This window comes from Polypterus senegalus, chromosome 3 (assembly GCF_016835505.1).
Source record: "Polypterus senegalus isolate Bchr_013 chromosome 3, ASM1683550v1, whole genome shotgun sequence".
NCBI lineage: Eukaryota > Metazoa > Chordata > Cladistia > Polypteriformes > Polypteridae > Polypterus > Polypterus senegalus.
In genome coordinates, this window is record NC_053156.1 from 116,829,917 (window position 1) to 116,851,099 (window position 21,183).

Below are 21,183 nucleotides of genomic sequence, written 5' to 3' on the forward strand. Positions count from 1 at the left end.
ATCCTCTTCCACTTATCCGAGATCGGGTCGCGGGGGCAGCAGTTTGAGCAGAGTTGCCCAGACTTCCCTCTCCCTGGCCACTTCTTCTAGCTCTTCCGGGGGTATACTGAGGCGTTCCCAGGCCAGCTGGGAGACATAGTCCCTCCGGCATGTCGTGGGTCTTCTCCGGGGGCCTCCTCCTGGATAGACGTGCCCGGAACACCTCATCAGGGAGGCGTCCAGGAGGCATTCTGAACAGATGCCCGAGCCACCTCATCTGATTCCTCTCAATGCGGAGGAGCAGCGGCTCTACTCTGAGCCCCTCCCGGATGACTGAGCCCCTCACCCTGTCTTTAAGGGAAAGCCCAGATGCCCTGCGGAGGAAACTTATTTTAGCCGCTTGTATTCGCGATCTCGTTCTTTCGGTCACTACCCATAGCTCATGACCATAGGTGAGGGTAGGAACGTAGATTGACTGGTAAATTGAGAGATTTGCCTTACGGCTAAGCTCCTTTTTCACCATGACAGACCGATGCAGAGCCCGCATCACTGTGGACGCCGCACCGATCCGCCTGTCGATCTCACGCTCCATTCTTCCCTCATTCATGAACAAGACCCCAAGATACTTGAACTCCTCAACTTGGGGCAGGATCTCGCCCCCAACCCTGAGGGGGCACTCCACCCTTTTCCGGCTGAGGACCATCGTCTTGGATTTGGAGGTGCCGATTCCCATCCCAGCCGCTTTACACTCAGCTGCGAACCGATCCAGAGAGAGCTGAAGATCACAGCCTGATGAAGCAAACAGGACAACATCATCTGCAAAAAGCAGTGACCCAATCCCGAGTCCACCAAACTGGACCCCCTCAACGCCCTGGCTGTTGAAATTCTGTCCATAAAAGTTAGGAACAGAATCAGTGACAAAGGGCAACCCTGGCGGAGTCCAACTCTCACTTGAAACGAGTGTGACTTACTGCCGGCAGTGCGGACCAAGCTCTGACACCGGTTGTACAGGGACTGAACCGCCCTTATCGGGGTCCAGTACCCATACTCCTGGAGCACCCCACAGGATTCCCGAGGGACACAGTCGAACGCCTTTTCCAAGTCCACAAAACACGTGTAGACTGGTTGGGCAAACTCCCATGCACCCTCCAGGGCCCTGCTAAGGGTGTAGAGCTGGTCCACTGTTCCACAACCAGGATGAAAACCACACTGTTCCTCCTGAATCCGAGGTTCGACTATCTGAAGGACCCTCCTCTCCAGGACCCCCGAATAGACTTTTCCAGGGAGGCTGAGGAGTGTGATCCCTCTGTAGTTGGAACACACCCTCCGGTCCCCCTTCTTAAAGATGGGGACCACCTCCCCTGTCTGCCAATCCAGAGGCACTGTCCCCGATGTCCATGCGATGTTCGAGAGGCGTGTCAACCAGGACAGTCCTACAACATCCAGAGCCTTGAGGATCTATCTATCTCTGGGCGTATCTCATCCACCCACAGGGCCCTGCCACCAAGGAGTTTTTTGACCACCTCGGTGACCTCAGTCCCAGAGATGGGGGTGTCCCCCCCACGAGTCCCCAGGCTCTGCTTCCTCATAGGAAGGCATGTTGTTTTATTTTATTTTATTTTATTTTTATTTGGTGAATACTGTGTAATGCACCTGGGCTTGAAGTCTTGAAGTAATAGTATTATTACTGGAAGTTGCACGTGTGGAGCTTGGCGGACACAGACAGGTTCATATCACCCAACACATGTTTATTCTTCATTATTTACAAAGTGCACAACACCCAAAGTCCTGGGAACAACACAATGCCTTCTCTCTTCAGGCCACCTCTGCTCCTCTCCACCCAGATCTTGTCTCTCAACCTTCCGACTCCAGCCATCACACGAAGGGAGGCGGCCCCTTTTATAAGCACCCAGATGTGCTCCAGGTGTGTTCCATCAATCTCCCACCGACACGCCCCAGTGTGGTGGTAGTGCCGGCTGCATCCCCGGAAGCATTTCAGGTGTCCCTGCTCGTCTTCCCCCCCAGCACTTCCGGGTGTGGCGGAAGTGGTGAGGTCCAAGGCTCCAAAGGCATAGGGGCGCCCCCTGGCAGTGACCACAGTCCCCTGCAGGGTTGAGCTTCAAAGCTCTGTACCCGTGGCCCCCAAAGGTACCAGGGCGGTAGCCCCCACATGGTCTGGGGAAGGTGCAAGCCCTCCTCCTGGGCATCCCGGCCGGGTCGCCACCCAAGCCATCTCCGACACACGATTATTTCTTTTATTGTTATTATTTATTAGTTTTAATATTGTGCAGTTTAATGATGGGAAAGTTGTTTAAAAAGTCAAACTAACGTGTCAGTGGACAGAGATTGTTAACATTAACAGAAAGTGTAGTTGGTTTACAAAAAATATTTACTATTTATTCCTTTTCTAAGACATGTTCAGTGTAATACAACTTTTGACAAGCACCTCTGGATATCTAAATGCCTCTTTGGATGGTTGAAAATATGTTGTCAAAATTATAGTTTAAGTTTTTGCAAAATTTGTTCAATGAAAAGGTTCTATATTTTGACTGCATCTGTCATGCAATGTGATTCCTTCTTAATTAGTGCCATCCCTTGAAAACTATCACTTTAGGGGGGCATGCAAACCTGTATTAATACTTGTATGCACATTAAAATATTTTTTTGTACAATTCTCATGACAGTGAAATGGGTTATTCTTAGCCAGTCTACTGCAGTAATTGCAGTGGAAAATGTGGTTAACTCATGCATGGGAAAAAAAATACCATTGAATACCATGAAACCGGTACATTTTTGAAAAATACTGTGATATAGAATTTTGGTCATACCGCCCACCCCTACCAAGAACTGACTAATTGAGTTGGGTTCCAAAGGAATGGTCAGCTCGAAAAACGCTACAGATCTGTGCCAAATACATCATCAGACCTAGCTTATGGAACAAGATAAAGTGCTGCTTACCACCTCTTCATATTAAGCTTGGTTTAATGAAGCAGTTTGTCAAATCCCTATCAAAAGATGGAGCCTGCTTTATGGATTTGTGGCAAAAGCTTCCAAGCTTTTTCTGAGGCTAAATTGAATGAGGGCGTTTTTGTTTTTTTGTTTTTATTTTGGACCTGATACTAGAAAACTGATATCTGATTTCATTCAAAATTTCATACTGCGATGAATGCCCTGGAATGAGAAGCTTGGGTACCATTTATTGTTACCAAAAAACTTTGAAATCACTTTAAAAATCCCAAATATAAAACATTGTGAAAATGTATTACATTAGTTAAATTTAAGGAATTGGGTAGCAACTTTAGTGTCAAAGTTCACTTTTTGGATTTGCATTTGGAATTTTATATTTGAAAATCTTAAGAGTGATGAGTGTAAAACAGGCTGAAAGATTCAATCAAGGATATCAAGGACTTGGAAAGAAGGTACTGTATCAGATAAATTGGTATGTGACTGTGGCGAATTACTACTAGATGATTCATAGGAACACACCAGAAAAAGTGTGCACACGACAGGCCGCCAAATGAGGTTTTGGATCAAAACAACTAAGAAGTGACAAAAACTAAAGTTACATATGTCAATGAATATGTATTGTTCTTTTCTTTACATATATGTTTAAAAATATTTCATGTTAGATTGATGTAGAACTTTATTGTGTACATGAATAAATTGTGTAATTGTTTAAATTTTAATCAAATTTCTTTTCAGTGTTGTACTTAATTGTGACATAATGGGAAATTCTAATTATATTTTATATTGTATTCATGATTGTAAATAAAAACAACTATTCAAAATCAGTTTCATTTTCCATATCTGTGTAATTTCTTTTATATGTGATTCACTGTCTGTGCTGCTTTGGGGATAGGTTCCATCCCCTATGACCGTGAAATTGGATGAAGCAAGTTTGAGAATGTCATGTTAAAAGTCTCATTAGTGTCTGCCTAGTTGAGCTATGTGCAGCAACCATAAATCTGTAAATTCCCCAGAGTCTCATATCCACCACTAAACTTTCAGTGTCCAGTTTCATCTGGTGCTGTTGAACAAGTGACTGTCATTGGGTGACACCAAACCTTAAGTAGTTTATTCATCTTTCTAGATTTGATTAACTCTGTGTTTGCACAAACAATTGAAAATATAACCTGTAAAACTAGAGCACCTAAGGATTACTTATTCAGCGAAGTTTAAGACAGTATAAGACTGAGGTTGTCAAGAGTCACTTTACGTTCTCATAGATGTGTCTGCTCAGCCACTTTATTCGACCCAAGCAATACATCTGTCCACATCTGCAACACTATCTCAGTCTCACTCCCGAAGGTAGATCTAGCAACAGGATGCAGATGTCTTATTTTGCAAGTTACAAAACAATTACCCAGCAATAGCAAAGTCAATGTCTCTCTGCAGAGCTCTAAGACTGTTAGAAAGAAACTATATTGCCTTGTGTACACAGCACAGTGAAGTTCTTACTTGCATTTCACCTCAGAATAGTGACAGTAATATAATACCAACTAAAGTCACAAAAAATAACAACAGCATACATAAAATGCAACATATGAATGACCTTTGCCATGCTCAAAGCACTTCAAAAAAATTCAGAAATAACAGGGAGGAAAAAAAGCACAGATAAAAAAATCAAATACACTTCACTTGGATACAAAAAATAGAGTAAAAACATTAAAGAAAAGATAAATGTAGAAAACCCAAAGTTTTTAATTATCAATAAAATACATTAAACCAGAATAGAGGAATCAAACGTGACACCAAGATTCTTTGCAGAGAAAAAGGTTTGGTAATATTATCACCAAGAATGATTGAAAAGGAGCCCATCTGCTTATGGTGAGCTTTAGTGCCTATTAATGTGACTTCTGTTTAGTTCAGTTTAGTTCTGCTTCATCCAGCTTTTAGTTTCACTGAGACAAGTTGTGAGGTAAGAACACTCTGATGATCTTACACTTTTGAAGCTGAAATAGATTTGAGTGCCTTGCGTGTAAAAATGATAACCCAGTCCAAAGCTAGAAATGATATGGCCAAGGGGAAGCACATACAGTAGATACAGTGTACAATATATGCATTATATATGTAAGAACACATGTTGCATTTGTTATTATGACTGGCTTTTAGAGTAAAAATGTCTCTGAATTCATTGGTGCAAGTGTGAATGGTCCTCTTCTGTTTGGCAGAAATTGTGGAGTGAACAATATGACTGCCTTTTTGACATGCCTTTCGGAGGCAGCATGTTTTCAGAAATTTCCTGAACAGAAGGCATTTCGGTTCCAATAATATTCTATGCCACCTTCACCATCCTCTACAGAACTTTTGTTTTTGAGCTGAGCAGATGTCGCACTAGGACATGATGCAGTCAGTCAGGATGTTTATCTGTTGAAATTGGTGAAAACAGATGGAGAAATTTGAGTTTTTCTCAAACATCTGAGCAAGAATAGGCATTGGTGAGCCATCTTGACAATAGCCGAAATGTGTTCTGCACTCTTCAATTTATCAGTGATGGTAACTCAAAGAAATGTATTAACAGTAAAAGTGTAAATGCCACATTACTATAATTAAAAAAACAATCAATACATTCAGTACAAATAAATAATGCATTAAAACACAGTCAACAATGTAAATTTGTCGCACTGGAGATTGTATTTTTGCTGAAATCTAAATACTCACAAATATAACAAACCATGTATTGAAAATTTGTCAGGAAGCTCTTTGATGCAGCATACTGGATATTAGATGAACTCTGCTGACAATATTCATTTCACTGAATGCTAGTTTTTCACATAACCGAAACATCAAAGCCTCATGAAGGTTAGACATGCATGTCACGCCATACTTGCTAGAACTTGAGATCACTCCCACTTGATCACCCCTCCCTTTTTATACCATGTAGCCATAATACTTCAATGTGGACTGGGTTATGAATGACTTTCCAGACTTTGTCATGCATCATATCTAATTTTAATTAAATCATTAGTTACAATACATTTTCCAGTTAATTGGAGACAATTGTTCTCAGAGTTGTGGAAGTTAACATTTGAATGCGAGTTTCTTGTTCACCTTACCTTCAGTAGATATTTGTGGGCTTTACTGAACACCTTCTTTTTCGAATACTCCCGTTAGGGGGGGTACCACAGTGGATCATCTTTCTCCATCTCTTCCTGTCCTCTGCATCTTACTCTGTTACACACACCACCTGCATGTCCTTCCTCACCACATCCATAAACCTTCTCTTAGGCCTTCCTCTTTTCTTCTTGCCTGCCAGCTCTATCCTTATCATCCTTTTCCCAATATACCCAGCTTTCCTTCTCTGCACATGTCTAAACCATCACAATCTTGCCTCTCTGACTTTGTCTCCAAACTGTTCAACCTGAGCTGACCCACTAATGTACTTGTCCTCATCGTCTCACCCAATGCAAATCTTTGCATCATTAACTCTGCCACCTCCAGCTCGGTCTCCTGTTTTGTGGTGCTCTTTCCTGGCACGAAACAATACTGCTACTCACTCATTTCTCCTCCCATCCACACCATGATAGAACAATTTGAATCCACCTCTGATCCACCTGGCCTTACTCCCCTTCCATTTATTTTCTTGCACACACAATATATCAACCTTCCTTCTCTCCATCACATCAGCTAACTCTCACCCCTTACCAGTCACATTGCCAACATTCAAAGCTCCTACCCTCAGTTCCACTCTCTTTACCTTCCTCCTGTGCTCCTGCTTCTGGACACGTCTCCCCCTCTTCTTCACCCAACAGTAGCCCTATTTCTACCATCACCCTTTTGGCTAACAGTACTGGTGGTGGTTGTTGTTAACCTGGGCCTCGACTGATTCGGTATGGAAATCTGTATTGTTGTCTGCATATTGATCTGGCAAAATATTTTACCACATGCCCTTCCTGACATAAACCTCCCTATTTATCCGGGCTTGGGACCGGCACGAAGAAACACACTTGTTTGTGAAACCCCTATGGCTGGGTTTTTGGGCTTTACTCATAATAAGCATAAAAAGTATTATATCCTGTTTTTGAAGAAATCAAGATCTGTGCTAGTTGCAAAATGTTTTCTTTATCTTGTTATATTGGTAAGGTGTGGATACAAATGTATACTTTTTTTTCCTTCCTCAGCTGTCATTTATCACTGTGACCTCACCGAAGAACCTTTGGAGCCCCGAATATTCAGGGAAGTAACAGTGAAAGGGTTTGATCCTTCAGAATACCAAACTGTTCAGGTAATCAAATGTATAATTTTTCATACCAATTTTTATGTTTGACCAATTTACTAGTTTTTTTTTAGAACAATAAAATAGTCCTTTTTCTACCTAGTGGATTATTTTTTAAAGGAGTGAATCTAGTGTTCGGTTATCACATGTCTAAGTAAATTCTAATGTCTCCTTATAGAAATTCTTGGTAGTTTACTTATTGTTTTTATGTGCAGTCATAGTAACTCTGACCTCTTACTATGATAACCATTTTGTGTTTGTTGACAATAGTGGGAGTTGCTTAGAATAATAAATTGTGTAGTTGTTGATCATTTTTCGTCTGAATTTAGACATAGCCTTAATAATATTTATTCAGTTTGATAGTGCAAAGATGTGTGTATTTTACAATTGCTCATATAAGCAGTATTGACCTCCATACATCATCTAAGAAAATGTATTTCTACTTTAGGCATGATCAAAATTATTTTGCATGACAATGCAATCTCAAGACAAAATTCAATTAACTGCCATTGTTTCAGAGTTCACAAAAAGCTGAAAATTATTCAACAGAATGCTCTGCAAAATCTAACCACAGTAAGACTCAGCTTGTACAGTGAACCAGGGCTTCTTCCATTGTTGATTATCCTATTGCAACAGCTTTCCATTTGAATGGCAGTGATTTTGCGTGAGAATGACAGCCATTTTGGCATTAGGCAGTTGCACCTAGCAGCCATTTTAGGATGGCTACATTTTCCTTGATGATCATATTTTAAGTGCTGGTATAACTGTGTCTAAAAACTAAAGGAGACTTAGTACCTTCCTATGTTATTGTCCCTCCAGAGCACATAACCTTCGGATTACTCAGTATTTTTTAATAGAGTCATAAACAGCATGCACCATCACTTGGTGCTTTTAAAGAGCTTATAAGATTACAATATCAAATTTACCAAATGAACAATACAGTATAATATTAATAATGTAATGCACATAGCACAGACAAGAAAGGCACCACTGCTTAACACAAGAAGGGGTCTTAGAATTATAGCTGGCAATGTCATTTCTTTTTGATTCTCACCTAGGCTCAATTGAAAATCAAGATGTACACTGACACAAAAATTAAAATTTTAGCTCCCACTTTACCACACAAATGTGATAAATCATCTGTAAAACTACTGTACTGATTTTCTGGTAAATTACACAATCACATCTGCCTGCATCTCTACATTTACCTGTAGCAAGCAAGCCACTATTTTTAAGATCAGGATGCACTAAAGTCACTGACATCCACATCCCATTTTGCTACAGGCCATTCCAGTACACACCTGAGATCAAAGTATGATCAAAATTTAGTGAATGTTTCAATCCTTCATTATTTTTATGTAAAAGAAGTATGTCATTCATAAAAGCATGGGAGGACCTAATTAAATTTGCATTTTCTATGGTTCAATACAGTAAAATATTATGATAGACTGAATGTATTTTTTAAACTTAGAGCAGATATATTGTATTAGTAGGTAAACTTCCGAATATGGTATGCTAGTCATGCATCTTCATACAATTCATGATTCTTGGATTCCATCCTTCATTTTCATGCCTGAGTAATCCAGTTCAGAGCTGCAGAGAACCAAAGCCTACAACCAGAGCACTGGACATGAAGCTGGGCGAGGTGTCAATCTATTACAGTGTACATTAATGTATACAACTGTGCCAACTCATACATAGCCAGCACTTATCCTTACATACATCTTTCTAGGAGGAAAACCAGAGTTCTGAGAGACAAAACCCCCACAACTTGAGGCATGTTCATCTTGTAGCCCCACCTTATGTCTCAAGTAGTGCATCATAGCATAGACAAATGGCCCTGACTGGAAAACATGACTGAAGGTCCAAAGTATGGTCTGCACTCTGTGATGTTACATCACCAGATGGGTAACCTGATCATGCACCACAGCAGCCTCATTTACAACTCTAAGGGAAAATAATTTATCTACAACTCAGCTTTAAGTGTTTAGACCTGGAGGCCATTGCTCTATAACAGTATTGTTTTTACTGCACACATCTGCTACAAAATGAAGTTCTGTAGTTTCTTTTTGGTGCCATGGATCAGTTTAAGGTGTTGCTAGAAAGATAAACATGTTGAATTATAGACATGTTACCTTTGTAAAACAAAAAAAAAAACCTCTTATATAGATATTTGTTGTAATCAAAAACTTTGTCTTATCTATACTGTTAGATTTGTTAGATTATCTCAGACATAAAAAGTACCTGTAATTCATCAATATACTGATTAATGACCTCTTGACCGCCATCTAAAGTAAATGGCAAACACATTTTCATAAAAGCCACAAAGCCATAGCAAGGTTTGGGGCAGCCACCTGTATATTTGGTTTCCTGGCTGCAAATTGTAGTTTAAATGATATCACTGCTGTGCATAAAACCGAGTCCAAAACAGAACTGAGGGAATAGGGAAAAGGTGGAAGCTTTTAAAGGGGAAGACAGGAAGTAAGATCAAAGGGGTCAGGCTAATGAAGGTCTTCAGCCATAGGTTTGAGCCAGGACGAGACATCACAGGGGCCGGAGCCGGCAAGGTCTTCTTCCATAGGCTTGGCCCCGGAAGTGACGTCGAGAGGGCAAGGTGGAATCTCCCGTGATTGGTCTGCAGTAAAAGAAGAAAAAACGTCAGTGCACTCTGCCTCATCCTGGTATGATTCGGAACTGCCCTTACTCAGGCCCTTTAGCTGCCTCCCATACGCATGTGTGTGACAACATCTAACACATGACAAGATTATATCAATTGTAAATTGTTACTGTGATGGCTTACTCCTGGGAAAATGTTTAGAACATGTGCTACAAAAACATGTTGAGCTTCTTAAAATATGCTTTGTTGTTTTCATTCACATTCTGGTGTGGCTAGTTATATCATACAGAGAAACAGCTAATTCAGTGTAATTCTTTTCATGTTTGCAATTTTTTGATTTTAAAATATTAAAGAATGAAGGTTTTTTTTAATTTGTTTAGGGGAAGTTCTTTAGAAAAAAAATGCAGTGTTGTGAAAGATACTCAACAGGCAGTGAGTGCAACGTGCGTTTGTGGATACTGTGATGGGGGTGCAGAATGCTAATGTAATAAGTGTAAAGTTAGATAGCAGAGAAAGTAGGGATGTTCTGCTACATAGATGGCATGTTGAGTGCCGACAGAGGTGCAGGTACTGTAGTTTTATCGAGGATCTGAGGTGCACAAAAGAATATCCCGAAGCTGTCCCCCATTCTGGTTTCTAAAGGAGCCTCTCTGGCATCAAAGGCAAAAGTTTATTAAAGCTGTGCAAGGAGTAGTGTGCTCTGTGAGAGTGAGAAGAGGCAGATGAATGCAGAAACGGAGCGGAGCTGGGAAGAACAGATATGAGAATGATCAGACAAGTGTGTGAATTGTCATGAAGTGATAAGAAGGTGAATGCCGAGTTAAGAGAAAGACTTGATGTGGAGGTGATGGATTTGTTGTTGAAGAGAAACAGTCTAAGCTGGTTTGAACATGTGCAGTCGGATGACTGGGTGAAGAGGTAAGTCAAAAGGGTGGTGGAACGCATGAGGCCCTGAGGGAGGCTGAAGAAGACAAAGTTCGAAGTGGTGTCCAATGAAATGAAAATTTTGGGTCTCACACCAAGGGGTGCTAAGGATGGCAGAGTAGAGGAAAATTGTTTGGGATGTCTCACTAACCTGGTTAATCTGGAAAATTGTTGTTAAACCAGTCATGTTAATGATTGTGATTTAGAGGTAATACTCTGTTGTATTTAAAATGGGCAGACATGTTTTGGTAAGTTTCTTATATAAAGTGATCCCTGGTTTGTGTAGGGCTAGCCAAATAAACAATGAGTTCCGCTAGAAAGAAGAGGATTAGAAACTGATTAATAAAAAATCTTAATGGAAAGCAGTAGCGGAGCATAGCACTCTAAGACCAAATCAGAGAATCAGTCTTTTGTTGATTGAAGGAAATATTATTTTTCATTATTAATCAGGTTTTTCCTGATTTTATTTTTGTACAATTATGCAGAATACCTTGATTATATCAGAATAATGTCATTTTAGCATAATTGGTGGCTCTTGCTTGAAGGTGCTGTTGTTCAGACTTTGTTCTGGTGAGAGGCAGATGTTTATATATTTTACTCATTGTGTTTCTTTAAATATTGAAGTCATTTTTTTTCCTCCTGTTTACGCTAGATTACATTATAAAGTATAATTATTGGCAAGCCACTCAAATGTCTATCTAATAAGCACTTGTGGACTACTGCATGACATCAAGGAGTTGAAATCACAATTTATAAATGTGCTTATACTGTGTGTATATGTGTGTGTGTATATATGTATGTATGTATGTATATATATGTGTGTGTGTGTATGTGTGTGTATTTATATATTTTGTCTGTATGTATGTATAAAATACTTCAAAGAGTTTACAGTCCAGGGCCAACAAAGACCCAAGGTTCTATTCCATCGATTAACTGACTGTTATATTTTCCCAAGTCAAACCAGGTGGAAGGATTGAATGTCAGCTCACATCTTTGAATCCCTGTTGGGTTTTTTTTGATTGTACCTAAAGGTTTTTAACAAGTTCTAAACGAGTCCTTTTTGAAGCATTTTTGTCACTATCCACTTACCATTTAATATAATATTTAGAGCAAAAGCTGAAATAACAAACAGTGTGTTAAATAAAATTAAACTATATTGGGTCATAGGAAATACAGTGCTTAGTGTTGCCACTTTATATTTACAAGCCACTGGGTTCAGTTGAAGGACAGTAAACTTGTCTGTCTGGTACTCCAGTTTCCTCCCAAAACTTGATTACTATAATTTGACCTGGTACAGTATGTATGAGCATGACCAGCAGTGAATTGGCATCCCATTAAATGTAAGCCTTTATTTATCCAACACTACTGGAGTGGTGTTTATCACTCCACTGCACTATAAAGTAAAATATTCTTCTGAAAATTAATGAATTAGGATTTGAAAATCATATATATGTTTATATATAAATCACATCTGTGATATTGAGCTGCATACTTTAAGAAAGGCAGAAGTATAATGATAATGAAAGCTTATCTGCACAAAGTCTTGCTGCAGAGACCTTTGTAAAGAGACTTGACTTTAATAGGCTACAGGGGAAATATTTTTAGAGTTTGTTAAGCAGGTCTTTCTTGTAATGAAAGATTATGTCCAACTTTCTCCCTAGCACTGAGCAGCAGGAGTTCTCAAGCTCTTGCGGACTAAGAATATGAACAGCCTCTTATCATTAAAATATAGCTTGCCTAAGCAAACTTTTGAAAGCCAGAGTAAAGAAGCAGATCATGAATGAAAGGAGGAGTGGCTAGAGAGAGCGTCAAGTAAAACCGAATTGAGAAAAAAGTGGTAGAGCAAAATTGTACAGAAAGGCCAAACAGCAGCAGCATACATTAGTAGACATGGAGGGGTCCCAATAGATTTGTTTCATAATGTTATCTGGTTAGTACACATTTGCAAAGTCATAAACATGAAGTTTCCAGTTTACTACACAAATATGGAGTTTTTCCTTATACAGTACAACCTGAGTTTGCGAGCATAATTCATTCCGGAAACGTGCTCGCAGTCCAAAGCACTCATATATCAAAGTGAATTTCCCCATAAGAAATAATGGAAACTCAGATGATTCGTTCCACAACCCAAAACTATTCATATAAAAGTGATTAATACAAAATACAGTAATCCCTCGCTATATCGCGCTTCGACTTTCGCGGATTCACTCTATCACGGATTTTAAATGTAAGCACATCTAAATATATATCACGGATTTTTCGCTGGTTCGCGGCTTTCTGCGGACAATGGGTCTTTTAATTTATGGTACATGCTTCCTCAGTTTGTTTGCCCAGTTGATTTCATACAAGGGACGCTATTGGCGGATGGCTTAGAAGCTACCCAATCAGAGCATGTATTACATATTAACTAAAACTCCTCAATGATATAAGATATGCGGTGCTCGATTGTTTGCTTTTCTCTCTCTCTCACCCTCTCTGACATTCTCTGCTCCTGACGGCGCTCCTTTGAAGAGAAGATATGTTTGCATTCTTTTAATTGTGAGAAAGAACTGTCATCTCTGTCTTGTAATGGAGCACAGTTTAAACGTTTGACTAAAGGGTGTTATTTCATGTCTAGAGGGCTCTAATAATGTTAACAGGGTGGGAGAGTTTATATGGGCTTAAAATATATAAAAATAACCATACAAACATATGGTTTCTACTTTTTCGCGGATTTTCACCTATCGCGGGGGGGGTCTTTAACGCAACCCCCGCGATCGAGGAGGGAATACTGTATAAAGTAAAAATACATAAAACAAATTAACCTGCACATTACCTTTGAAAAGAATCATGGCTGGTGTGAGTGAGTTTCTAAACTCATGTGGGATTCCACCCAACGGGATGACACACAGAAGAGTGTCCCAAAGCAATCGCAGTCTCCCAGCGCTGTAGCAGTTCGCCGTATAAGCGTATCCAAAAAGATCACGGACATGCTATAAGCGCCTGCCGTCGATGGGTGATACAAGGAACATTATAAAGATCATGCTACAATAAATAACTGCGCTGTTGCTGTTTTAAGCTGAATAAAGCTGGTGTTGTTAAAGTACTGAGACTCAGCTTCATGTTTTGGGGTACAAGACGGGGACTCGCGCTTCACAGCACACATGTGCACGCACACACACACACACACACACAGCCACAATGCTGTAGTAAACAGTATATGCTCGTACGGATGTTGACTATATGAGTGAGGCACGCAGACTCAGACGGAGAATAGGAGACAATTGCCCGAGAGAGAGAGAGAGAAATTGCCCGAGAGAGAGAGAGAGAACCATCAGCTCAGTTGTGATCACATGATGCTCAGCAGACAAAGTGTATCCATACTGCTCGTATTGCAAGACATCGCTCGTTTATCAAGTAAAAATTTATTAAAAAATTTAGCTCGTCTTGTAAAACACTCGTAAACCAAGTTTCTCGCAAACCAAAGTTCCGCTGTACATTATAAAGAGACCCCATATTTAGATGACTCAGGATCAGGAGCTATAACCTGTTCCATAGGCTGTCATCTATTAAAGCCAATGTTTGTCCTAAGTACCATCTCAGACATATATTTTGTTTTCTGTTCTACAGCAACACTCTTTCATTCTCTTTGTCAGGTCTCTTCAACTTACCACTCAATTGTGAATCTGTGCCTCCTAAATGAGATCTTAGGAAACTGGTGACCATTTGCACTTTTGTTAGGTATACATTATCTACATCAATACACAATGATGCCCTTGACTACACGGTACTTTCTGCATATACACTACTCTTCTGCTCCCTAGCCACTTTAAAGTGCTGGCCTTAAAACCTTAAGACTGTCTTCGCTAGGTATTTAATTTGTCTACAACCTCTCTAGGATGCTGGGATTTTATAGCCTAAACATCTGCTTGAGTTTCATGGTCATGCAGTCTCCAGTTACCAACAGCAATCCTAATATTAGTTTTTTAAAGTGTATGCAATTCTGTTGGACTGAGGAAGGGAATTCTATCACATACCTCCTGCATGTGCATTCCAGATTTCGTCCACTTGATGAGCGGTGGTTTTATTGGTTTGTATTATTTATATTCTCATAGATGAATAACATGGTGGTTAAGTGGTTAACCTTCCTGTCTCACAGCTAAAGGGACCTGCTTTCACATTCTAGGCTAGCCACTGGCTATATACAATTTTCCCATTCTTCCCATGTTCTTGTGGAGTTTTTCCTTATACATTATAAAAATATGCAGCATTCAGCTAAGTAGCCTCTCTTAGTTCACTTGTTGTGAGTGAGTAAGAGTGTGTGCAAGACATGAAATAGACTGGTGCCCCATCCAGTGTTCCTTTGAGCTCACTTTCTGTATACGGGTTTGTTGCTACAACACCATAATGGACTTATTTGGTTAAGAAAAGTAACTAACTTTCATCACAGCTCCATGACATTCATATTGCAGGTAGATAATATTCATTTTTATTATTTGCTAAAGCATATAATGGCATTCTATATAATGACATATATGTCTGTGAATATTATCATGCATTGTATTACAGTTTTTACATACAAGCCTTAAAAAATACATTTTAAATCTTCCAGTATATAAAGATGCATGTATGTCCATAAGAAGGTAGGTATGTAGTGCTTTTGGGTGTCATTTTTTAACAGTGTCAGTTCTGAAAGCACCAACCAGTGTTTGTGTTGCTTTTTTAAAGATCTGTTTAATTCATGGGAATATGCTAATTTCCTAGGCCTATTTACTAAGATTGTTCTCTTATTTTTCTTTTTTTGGGAAATAAAAGTATGTAGCTGGTTTCGCATTTTGAAGTGGTATAAAAGTTGCAATGATCAATTAGATAATGTTATCCTATGTTTAATTACATTATTTGCCAAGTACATTTTTACTTCTTTATTCAGGAACAGCTCAAGGATCATTTCAATTGCATTACTTAGTTTTACAACAACTCAGTTTGCTTGTTTAAACTAACTGATGATCAGAGATGGCTGTAACCAAAGTCAGCAGGCTAAACCTGACATGCTACAGAAGGACTGACTTTTCCTTCACAAAGTCCACTGACACGCAAACAGTGAGGCAGTTGAAAGTTAGAAATCAAGCTGAAGGAATGTGATTGATCTGTGAGAGTACAGCAGATTGAAAAATGAAGAAAAAAGGCAAGACCAGCCAGGAATCAAAATGGGCCCAAAAACTGTCCTTTATGCCTCTGTCCTGTTCCCTCAACTAAATATAGAAGTCCTCAAAATAGAACCTTGTGAAAACATTGTTGTACGTTTGTTGCATTTACACACTCCTGCTGTCATCACCGCAGCAGTGCCTGGTCTAGGCGTTTCTAATTTTAGAATACGGAGGTCTCTGTTGGCCGCTACAAGATTTCCAGGGCCATAGACACTTCACTCAGTCTGGCAACAACACATTTTCACTCCATGTTTCTCCTGAGCACAAGAACTTATTTCATTCCAGTCTTATCCATATATATGAATACATCTGTTTCAATAACACCTTGTCATATAACAAAGTCATTGTGCCCTCACATAACCTTTTCTGAAATACTTACTTGCTTGAAAGGATTTAAGAGCTTTTCAGATGTTGACAGCCAACACACAGAAAATGTGTTGGATTATGGTATACTTTAAAACATGTAATTTTAGCATTCATCTCAGTCACTTAAATAAAATAAAGGATCTATGTGTTTGTTCAACAGCAATCTCCATGTTTTCTCGCTGTAACATAAATCATAACAGTACAAGAGTGGTTCAAATGGACCCATTTTAGGTTGTTTTATAAGGAAAGGTTAGAAACTTGAATAAATAATGTTTCAATTTAGATGCTGAATTATGATTTGAAGTATAGCAATTTTACATTTTTAATCTAGAAGTCTGTACTTTTCCCAAGTGTATTTGAGATGTTTTAAAAATTTCTTTCTGGTTATTGATTTGCGCACATTCAAAGCGGTTGATACAATTATGTATCCAAAGGTAATATTAACAGAAATACTTCATATACATAAGTTTTCACTGAGAAGTGCCGAGAGAGCCATAAACCTGCTTTCTGTGTTTAAAACTGTTTTGTTGTCTTGAAATGAAGTTCAGCATTTTGGATTTGTTGTAGTAGTTGTATAGTTGCTTGTGCAGAGTACACTAAAATTCTTACTTGCATGTCAATCCATTTAACACTTTGCCACTCTCTGGCACCATGATAAACAGGACTTTATATGGATAACTTAACTTGAGTTATCAGAAAGACAAATGAGTATACTTGATGTACTTCTTATCCCTGTTTAAATCTTGAATTTTAAGAAGCCATGTTTGGGGGGAGGGGACTGAAAAAACTCCAGGATAATTAGCATTCCTTACTCCTGTTCCTATGCCACTATTTCTAATAAAATAAGTTCACAAAACCATCTCTCAAAGATTGCATTTCTGTTTACAGTGGGCCTCTGGAGGTGTTATACAGATATTCTAAAATTAATTTCAAAGTGCAATTTTATATACCATAGGCTTGGAGCCTGTTAATAAAATATTGAAAAAACAGAAAAGTAATTTGGAGCATAGGAAATTAATGGGTACTAACACAGTACCAGAACAGCATATTATAATGCTGTTAGAATTTTAGTCAGTTTGTTGATTGCGCTCATGACATATGACATTGTAAAATGTCTTACATAGGAGGAGTGATTAGTTGACCAAGGTGAGCATATCTATGTCTTTGCCTATTAAGACTGTGGACCCCAAGAGATTTATTTAAATACAGTATTTCACATACAGATACTAATGCCCTGCAGTAATTTTTCCAATTGATATGAAAGTAATAATCTTGAATGATCTCATTGGCTTATCTTGACTTTCACCTCACACCCTTATGGATCCAGCATCTTTGGTTCTATTTCTACACCATGTCAGTGTCGGTGTGGAGTTTACATTTTCTTTTGCTGGCTGTGTCGTTTTAACATAATATAAAAATGCTTTACTTCACTATTAACAGAAATTCAAAAGGTTTAGATGTTGTTCTTCTTCATACTGACACAACCATGTTGTCATTACATTAGTCATTCCCTTTTATATTAAGTGAGCAGTGTCTTTCACTATTGTCACTTTCAGGTTAAACACCTAATTCAGAAATTTCATATTGGTTTTGAAAATATGTTACATGTTTCTGGTATGTATGTTCAGACATGCAGTCACAGCATTCCAGATCTGTGTGCTCTATAAAATGTGCTCTATAAAACATGCACTGAAATGTGTTTGCTGCTCCTGTATGTAAGATGTAAGATACTTTTATTGTCACTGTACAATACCATAAAATATCGCCTCCCCCTAACATTTTTTTGAAATGTATACTTACTTAACTTTTATCGACATTTATCTGACTCTATATTTATTGTTCTAGCATCAGAATGTACTTTAAGTTAATTTGTTTTGGTTTCAACAGATTTTTTTTATCTATATTTTTGATTGTTGTTTTCTTTTTTTCACATCTTCGTGCCCACCTTTTTGTTACTTCGCGCCCCCCTAGGGGGCCCGCCCTACAGGTTGAGAACCACTGAGCTAGCCAATATATGCCTAGATAAAGGTATGTAAGAGTAAATATTAGAGTAAAAGAAGCATGAGGAGCACGGTTACTATTAACAGTTCCAAATACAGTATACACAAAGTAAAAGTAAAGGTAAATATGTAAGGATAAATAAGAACTAAAATCACAGTGTGAATTACAGTCAATGTAATAGTGGTCATGAGTTCCTCATGGTCATGTCTAAGTGTGTGACAATGTGTGCTTGATGTAGAAGTTCAGTTCCCACAGTGGGGGTTTCTTTTATAGGAAGAGGCAGTGATCACTGCACATTTAATAGGCTGATTGCTTTGAGGTAAAGGTTGTTCTTTAGCCTGGTAGTGCGGGCATACAGTTTTCTGAAGCGCCTGCCAGAGGGCAGAGGTGTGAAAATGCTATGAATGAGCATGTGTGCCCGTGGTCAGTGGATTTAGAAAGTTTATAAAGTATTCAGATCCTTTCACTTTCTTAAATTTAAGTGGATACATTTGCCATTTTTGACTATCAATTGACATTCAGTAACCCATAATGACAATATGAAAACATGTTTTAAGAAAGCTTTGCAAATGCATTAAAAATCAGAAACTGAAATCTCTCATTCATATAAATATTCACACCCTTTGCTGTGACACTTTTTGCTTTAATTGTCATTGAGATGTGTGTAGAACTGTGGCTTAAATTGGATATTGTTTACAACAAATCCTATATATCTGTGTGTCTAAGGTTCCACTATTCACGCTGCTTGTCAGGACAAAAATCAAACAATGAAATCCAGAAAACTCTCTGTAGACCTCCATGATAAAATCGTGGTGAGTGTAAATGAGCGGTCCATGGCAAAGTGCAGTTTTTGAATAAATAATCTGGACCTGGAGTATGAAGGCTACTATCGGGTGTCGATGAACATGTGTAGATCCGGGTTTAATTAAGATGCTTGGCTGATTGTGCACAAACATACAAATGTGAGTGGCTTAGTCAGGTGTGCCCAATCAGGAATTATAAAAGAAATCTATACAGCAGAGAATGGAGGAAAACAGAGGCACAAAGAACAAGAAAAGGAAAGAGGAAGGAATGGAGGTTAAAGAAGAATGGAGAAAAGGGCAGAAACAGGACAGGAAATGGTGCAATCATGAGGGAAGCAGGCAGATGGTAAAGTGAACCCTAGGAGAAGAGTGTGTGGGTGGCCCTCAAGTGGGCCCTGGGGGTTGCTCCTGCTGAGCACTCTGGGAGCAAGACTGACCAACCATTCCATGAAGACTCCCATGTAAGGCTGAGGAGTGGCAGCAGGAGGTGATGGAATAAAGCTTGGCACAGCACCCTATAAACACGGACAAACTGGCAACAGGGGCCTTAGCTGGATTAGGAGTTGTCTACACCTGTTGGTGGACGTCTCCTACTGAGAAATCTGAAAAGGGTAAGCCGAGGAGTTGTTGGAGTTTAGAAGGAACCTCTGTGGCTCGAATTGTGTTTTTAAGGACATGCTTTTTCTTCCCAGGGGTTTTAACCTTGTTTTAATGGATTATTTAGTGTATATTTTTAACCTCTACATTCATTTGATTTTATGGATTTATTTATTTAATGGATAGAGCACTGCACTATAGAACTCTAAACATTCTATCTGATGAAGACCTGGCACTACTCATCACCTGCCTAATAACATCCCAATGGTGAAACATGATAGTGGCAGCATTATGCTTTAGAGGTATATATCAGTGCCACGGACAAGGAGACTGGTCAGACTTGAGGGAAGTATGTATGCAACCAAATACAGAAAGGTTCCTGAAATACAAACCTGCTCCAGAGTGCACATAACATCAGACTGGGTTGACTATTCAGCTTTCAGCATGACAATGACCTGAAGCAAGACAATGCTGGAGTTATTTCGAGACAAGTTTCTGAATAGCCGCCATTGGCCCAGCCGAAGCCCACAAGAGTCATTTCTGTAAAAGGAACTTCTACAAAGTACTTATTTAAAGATCTAAATACTTACATGAATGAAAGACTTTAGTTTTTGATTTTCAACACATTAGCAAACCTCTTTGAAAGCATATTTTCCCTTTGTCATTATGAGCTCTTGAGTGTTGGTTGATGGGCAAAAATGGCAAATTTATTCATTTAAAATTAAATCTACAACACAATAAAGTGTGCAGAAAGTGAAGGGGATTGAATGCTTTCTGCGTCTTCATTTTGGCCCCCTGCAACCATGTACTGGCATAAATGGGTTCATAAAATGGGTGAATGAATACATTAATTAATTATATTTTCGTATATTCAAAATGTAAACAGAAAATATAACTACATGGAACTGCAGGAATAAATGGTAAAAAAAGAGTCCACATTTGATTTTATAGGGCTATTGCAGCCACAGGAAAGAGCAAGGGCTGGTATGCATACAGTATTTTGAATTTAAGTGGATTTCTGTGGAAAACGGTGAGTTGCTTAAGCTTATTAAAAAATATCTTAATTAATGCAAATAAAAAAAATAATAATAAAAACTGTTTTTTTGTTATACTTTCCCTGATAGATATTGTAATTAATGTGTGTCTGAGAGTTAACTTCCCCTTTTTTTTGCTAGCTATCATGCATTAGAGATGGTTATGTTATCAACTGCAATATCTTATCTTATGCTTGTAATACCCATGAGTTTTGTTATACAGCACTTTGTACTATGCAGTATTAGTAAATGTTATGTGAATGAATTGTAATATTTTACAAATATCCATGGTCATAACCACTGTACCTTAAAAGACCTAGTGTTAATATCAACCTAAAAATATTAATTCTAGTTTTGTTATGCTTCCAACAGTGATACATATGTGCAACTAAAATATACATTGTCATTTGGCAATAATTTTCTGAGCCACATTTACTTTTAGGAAATATATATTAAGTAA

At 38.7% G+C, this 21,183-nt stretch overlaps 1 protein-coding gene across 1 annotated transcript in view; it reads left to right on the forward strand.

Moving 5' to 3' along the window:
- Positions 1-21,183, forward strand: part of LOC120525501 (prolyl endopeptidase) — a 298,115-nt gene that overhangs the window by 208,255 nt on the left and 68,677 nt on the right. Inside the window, exon 10 of the mRNA XM_039747852.1 lies at positions 7,101-7,204. Coding sequence (XP_039603786.1) covers positions 7,101-7,204 — 104 coding nt within the window. The remainder of the gene's footprint in view (positions 1-7,100; positions 7,205-21,183) is intronic.